The 6,583-nt window shown below is 38.4% G+C and overlaps 1 protein-coding gene across 4 annotated transcripts in view; it reads left to right on the forward strand.

Moving 5' to 3' along the window:
• Positions 1 to 6,583, forward strand: part of LOC112070990 (UDP-glucuronosyltransferase 1A5) — a 28,346-nt gene that overhangs the window by 18,640 nt on the left and 3,123 nt on the right. The window contains exon 1 of one of the 4 annotated variants that reach the window (XM_070439202.1): positions 4,648 to 4,790. The exons of the other annotated variants lie outside the window; for them this stretch is intronic. Within the exon in view, the coding sequence (XP_070295303.1) occupies positions 4,653 to 4,790 (138 nt within the window). The 5' untranslated portion in view covers positions 4,648 to 4,652. Of the gene's footprint in view, positions 1 to 4,647; positions 4,791 to 6,583 lie in introns of those variants that run through there. 4 annotated transcript variants of the gene reach the window in all.

Raw genomic sequence — 6,583 nt, forward strand, 5'->3', positions numbered from 1 at the left:
TTGTACACAGAATAAAGGTCCATGCAACTTATAATTGATATCTGTCTTATCACATTGTACTCGTGAACTTGTTTTAGTTTTTCTGCCTATAACAAAGAGGTTGAATGCTTTTTAACTCAAGCTTCAGCTTTTCATTTTTTTTAATTAATTTGTAACAAAAATAAAAAACAGAATCTCACTTTGACACTATAGAGGTGGATAACCCTAGACACATAAACACTCAATTTAATAGTTAACTTTTTAAACGTGAATTACTTCTTGAAGCAAACTACAACCTTGGATCATCTAAGATGGACACATGGTATTATGGTTAATGATTGTTCAATGATAGTAGCATTACATTGGGTAGAGGGTAGTTATTGTACAGGTGTGTTTTACCTGAACCTCACTATATTATTAGCCCATGGTACTTTGAATCCACAATTGAGCATCCTATTCCCTACAATAGTCTACTATTCGACCAGAGCCCTGAGGATCTGGTCAAAACTAGTGTAATTGGAAGCACACTTCTCGTTGTAAATCATCTACCTGGGCTATTGCAGGACTAGTCAGTTTACTATCATGTGGACTTGAACCTCAAACGTTTCAAAGTATTCCCAGCCGATATAACAGTTTGCAGTTCCCCTGCAGAGCGTTGGTAGTCTGTATGGACTCATAAGCACCGTAACACTCTTAATGCATATTCTTCATCACCTACACTCAAATAGTTTGTTATGAACAATTACCACTCTAGATTAACTTATTGACACAAGTAGATGAAACATAATTGTGAAGCCTTAATTAAGCTTTATTTATCTAATATGCTTGCCGACTGAGTTGACAGTCTTCCTTCAGTCCATAACGATTTACCGTCTAAATGGACTATTTGAAAACAAGTGCAATTTTACCTCTTTTTCTCTAAGCTAACACAATGCATTCCCATTCCTCCCTGGGAGACTTTCGTCTAAGTCTGTGTCATTTCTCCTCTCATCTAAGTAAAAGTACTTTTACTTAATTTCGGGTTTTCAGTACTATGGCCACCTCTGCCAGTGGGCATTTACCGTATGGTGTTCTGATTAATGAATGTCTGTGTTCTGATTGATGATTTCAAATGAACGATTTCAACCATTTTAATCAGGCCACACCTTACCACAACCACCAAAGTGGGTTTCGGCCCTCCAGTACCGGAATGGAAGAACCCTGCATCTCAATGAGACTACTGTGTATACTGTCCTAACATATGGAATTGTTTTAAGACGGTCATACCGTGGATCATTTAGCTAATTGATGTTGAATTATAGGACCCCTTAAGGTATAAAAAAATATATATTTAAAAAGGATTTGATAAAATATTGAATTTGGTCTTTACTACTATAGCCCATAGAAATGCATTGAATGACATTGGCAAAATTACAGCAAAAAGAGCTTTTGAAGTGTCTGTCTTATATCTTATTTTTGTTTTTTTTGACACATTTAATCCATAATTTTTGATGGTACAAATGACCTTCATACTTCCATTCGCTTGTATGGGTTAGCTTAAGACGAGTCCTGTGCCAGTTGTGTGGGTCGTAGAATCAAACAGAGAACACCGCCGTGTTCGTGAGAGTCATCTTTCCATAGAGCGGTCATATTAGTTTGTAGGTCACATCGTTGGGACCCTACAGACGTTTTCGTGAGAAGACCGATTTCAGGATGTCTCTCATGGCCTGACAAACACTGCTGTAGCTCGGCCAACTTCCACCCAGATGCGGAAGGCTGACCAGGGCGCCAAATTCAAAACAACAGAAATCTCATAATTAAAATTCCTCAGACATACATGTGTCTTATACCATTTTAAAGGTAATCTTGTTGTTAATCCCACCAAAGTGTCCGATTTCAAATAGGCTTTTCAGCGAAAGCACCACAAACGATTATGTTAGGTCACCACCAAGCCACAGAATAAGCACAGCCATTTTTCCAGCCAAAGATAGCAGTCACAAAAAGCACAAATATAGCTAGAATTAATCACTAACCTTTGATGATCTTCATCAGATGACACTCATAGGACCAGTCATGAGTGAACAGGGATACAGGAGGGGCTGAGCACGCACCCTGAGGTTACCCATGTTGAGGATCAGCGTGGCGATGTGATGTTACCTACCCTTACAACTTGGGGGCGGCCTGTCAGGAAGTCAGGATCCAGTTGCAGAGGGAGGTGTTTTAATCCCAGGGTCTTAGTTTTAGTGATGAGCTTTGAGGGCACTATGGTGTTGAATTGCTGAGCTGTAGTCAATGAAATCATTCTCACATAGGTGTTCTTTTTGTTAGATCTGTTAGGGCAGTGACATTGGACAGGGCTAGGGTTTCTAGGATAATGGTGTTGATGTGAGCCATGACCAGCCTTTCAAAGCATTTCATGGCTACAGACGAGAGTGCTACTGGTCGTTACACATCAAGGCAGGTTACCTTAGGTTTTTGGGCACAGGGACTATGGTGGTCTGCTTGAAACATTGTTGGTATTACAGACTCAGATAGGGAGAAGTTGAAAATGTCAGTGAAGACATTTGGTCAGCACATGCTCGGAGTACACTTCTGGTAATCCGGCTTGTGAATGTTGACCTGTTAAAGGTCTTACTCACATCGGCTACGGAGAGCGTGATCATACAGTTGTCCGAACAGCTGATGCTCTCATGCATGTTTTCAGTGTTACTTGCTCAAAGCGAGCATAGAAGTTATTTAGCTCGTCTGTTAGGCTTGTGTCCACTTGGCAGCTCTTCGACTGTGCTTCCCATTGTAGTCTGATAATATTTTGCAACCCTGCCAAGACGTCGAGACTGGAGCAGTACGATTCGATCTTAGTCTGTATTGACACTTTGCCTGTTTGATGTTCGTCGGAGGAATAGCGGGATTTTTATAAGCTTCTGGGTTAGAGTCCCGCTCTTTGAAAGTGGCAGCTCTACACTTTAGCTCAGAGAAATTGTTTGCCTGTAATTCATGGCTTCTGGTTGGGGTATGTGCTTCTTGTAGCAAGTTAACTTCTTGTCAATTAGGGGGCGCTGTTTTCACTTTGGAAAAAATCGTGCCAAATTAAACGCCTCGTACTCTGTTCTAGATCATACAATATGCATATTATTATTACTATTGGATAGCCTGCATGTGCTTCTGTGGCAAGTTAAGCAGACAAACCTGCATGTGCTTCTGTAGCAAGTTAAGCAGACAACCCTTCATGTGCTTCTGTAGGCACGTTACGAAGACAAACCGTCATGTGCTTCTGTAGGCAAAGTTATTCAGAAAGTATTCAAACACCTTCTTTTTCCCACATTTTGTCGTGTTACAATTGGGATTCAAATGGGTTTAGTTGTCATTTTGGTCAACGATCAACACAAAAATGCACTGTAATTTCAAAGTGAAGAAAAATTCTAACATTTGTTATAAAAAAATATAAAAAAGTTATGAAAGTAAATCTTGATTAGATACAGTAAGTATTCAACTATTCAAGGATTCACGCCCTGAGTCAATACATGTTAGAATCATCTCTCACAGCGATTACAGCTTGTGATTTGGTATGTCTCTAAGTGTTTTGCACACTCTGGATTGTACAATATTTGCACATTATTCTTTTTTAAATCCTTCAAATCTATCAAGTTGGTTGTTGAATCTTGCTAGACAGCCATGTTCAAGATTGCTAGTTGCCATAGATTTTAAAGCAGATTTAAGTCAAAACTGAACTAGGCAACTCAGGAAAATGAAATGTCGTCTTGGTAAGCAACTCCAGTGTCTATTTGGCCATGTGATTTAGGTTATGTCCTGCTGAAAGGTGTATTCATCTCCCAGTGTCTGGTGGAAAGCAGACTGAACCAGGTTTCTAGCTCCATTCCCTTTCTTTAATCCTGAAAAACTCCCTTGTCCTTGCCTGCAAAATATAATGTAGACACCACCATGCTTGAAAATATGAAGAGTGATACTCAGTGATGTGTTTGGTGGATTTGGTCCAAACATAACACTTTATATTCAGGACATTCATTTCTTTTGTCACATATTTTTTTGTCACAACCTGGAGTCAGACTAGAGATGGACACAATCGTATTATTCAATGTAAGTAGCATTTACATTGGGTGAGAGGTCAGTTATGTGACAGGTGTGTTTTACCTGAACTCACTAGTGTTATTGCCATGTAGTGGTTGAATCCAATTGGCATCCTATTCCTACAATAGTCTACTATGTCGACGCAGAGCCTGAGGCCCTGGTCAAAACTAGTGTAATTTGGGAAGCACCACTATCTGTTTGTTAATCATCTACCTGGGCTATAGCAGGACTTCTATACTATCAGGTGGACTTTGTAACCTCAAACGTCTCAAAGTATTGGCAGCGATATGTAACAGTTTGCAGTCCCGCAGAGGCGTTGTCGTCTATATGGACTTTGGCACCGGTAAGCCAACTTTTAATCATATTCTTATTCACCTACACTCAGTAATTTGTTATGAAAAAGTGTTATTTAAGCTATGCAGACAATACTCTAATTAACTTATTGACACAAGTATATAACATAATTGGAAGCTTAATTAGCTGTTATTTAACTATATGTGCAGAGTGCAGACCTTGATAGGCTTTCAGGTCAATAACGTATTTTACGGCTAGATGTGACTAGTTGAAAACAAGGTGATTGTCCTCTTTTTTCTCTAAGCGTAGACACAATGCATTCCAGCTCTCCCCTGGGGAGACCTTTCGTTGATAAGTTGGTGTCATTTCTCCTTCTCCTTCCTGCCCCGTCCTGCCATGGAGGAAAGTCCTGGTTCTTTCCTGTCGATGGAAGCCACTGGATCAACATGAAGGTGCCAATGTTTGTGTCTAGGGTTTCTGTTAATGATGGATTTTTAAGCCTTGAGACAATTGAGACATGGATTGTGTATGTTGTGCCATTCAGAGGGGAATGGGGTAAGGCAACAATATTTGAACAGGGTATGGTAGTAGATGCCAGGCCACTTGTTTGATGTGTCAAGAACTGCAACGTACTGTTACTTTAGTTACATTTGACCAAATCATTCCAGTTACATAGGTTTATATTATTATATATTATGTTGGCAGGGCTCGCATACAGGACTGGCCGCTGGCCGGGGAAGGTTATGGAAACTTTCAGGGCAGTCAGTCATCCATGTCAGTGGCCTGCTTGGAAAACATAACAAAAATTATATATATATTATACCAATACATACATCACACTACTCATTCAAGGGTTTTTCTTTATTTTTACTGTTTTCTACATTGTAGAATAATAGTGAAGACATCAAAACTATGAATAACATATGGAATCATGTAGTAACCAAAAAAGTGTCAACAAATAAAAATAGATTTTAGATTATTCCAAAGTGCCACAGCTTTGCTTGATAACAGCTTGCACACTCTTGGCATATAAAAATATTTTGGATTTGTTTAACGCACTTTTTTGGTTACTAATTACATTACCTGCATCTTGCTACAAATATCAAGTTATGAATAGTTTAATGTTTTTCTGTCAAAATGCTCTGAGTCAAATCAATCTGTTTTTATTTGCACAACAGTATAGGTGTAAAACATTCAAACTAAATTTGTAAATAGTATGAAGTAGTTTTCTGACCGGATACTTTTTTACTTTTACTTGATAGTTTCTTATTTATAGTACTTTAATAAGTACTTTTACTTAATTTTGGTTTTCAGTACTATGGCCACTCTGCCAGTGGGCATTTACCGTATGGTGTTCTGATTAATGATGTCTGTGTTCTGATTGATGATGTTCTGTGTTCTGATTGATGATGTTTTGATTGATGATGTTTCTGTGTTCTGATTGATGATGTTCTGATTGATTATGTTCTGTGTTCTGATTGATGATGTTTCTGATTTGATTATGTTCTGTGTTCTGATTGATGATGTTCTGGTGTTTCTGATTGATGATGTTCTGATTGATTATGTTCTGTGTTTTCTGATTGATGATGTTCTGTGTTCTGATTGATGATGTTCTGATTGATGATGTTCTGTGTTTCTGATGATGATGTTCTGATTGATGATGTTCTGTGTTCTGATTGATGATGTTCTGATTGTATGATGTTTCAGTGTTCTGATTATGATGATCTGATTGATTTGTTCAGGGTTCTGATTGATGATTTTCAAATGAACGATTCAACCATTTTAATCAGGCCACACCTCACCACAACCACCAAGTGGTTTCGGCCCTCCAGTACCGGAATGGAAGAACCCTGCATCTCAATGAGACTACTGTGTACAGTGGGGCAAAAACGTATTTAGTCAGCCCAATTGTGCAAGTTCTCACTTAAAAAGATGAGAGAGGCTGTAATTTTTATATAGGTACACTTCAACTATGACAGACAAAATGAGAAAGAAAATCCAGAAAACACATTGTAGGATTTTTAATGATTTATTTTCAAATTATGGTGGAAATAAGTATTGGTCAATAACAAAAGTTTCTTCATACTTTGTTATATACCCTTTGTTGGCAATGACAGAGGTCAACGTTTTCTGTAAGTCTTCACGAGGTCCATATATTCTAGCTAAACTGACAGATTTTGACGCAAATGTTTCTTTAGATTAATGCCTTTTAAAAGGCACATTGTTGACCGCTTCTACAACATGA

The sequence above is a fragment of the Salvelinus sp. IW2-2015 genome, unplaced genomic scaffold (genome assembly GCF_002910315.2).
Source record: "Salvelinus sp. IW2-2015 unplaced genomic scaffold, ASM291031v2 Un_scaffold1485, whole genome shotgun sequence".
In the NCBI taxonomy this organism is placed as follows: Eukaryota; Metazoa; Chordata; class Actinopteri; order Salmoniformes; family Salmonidae; genus Salvelinus; species Salvelinus sp. IW2-2015.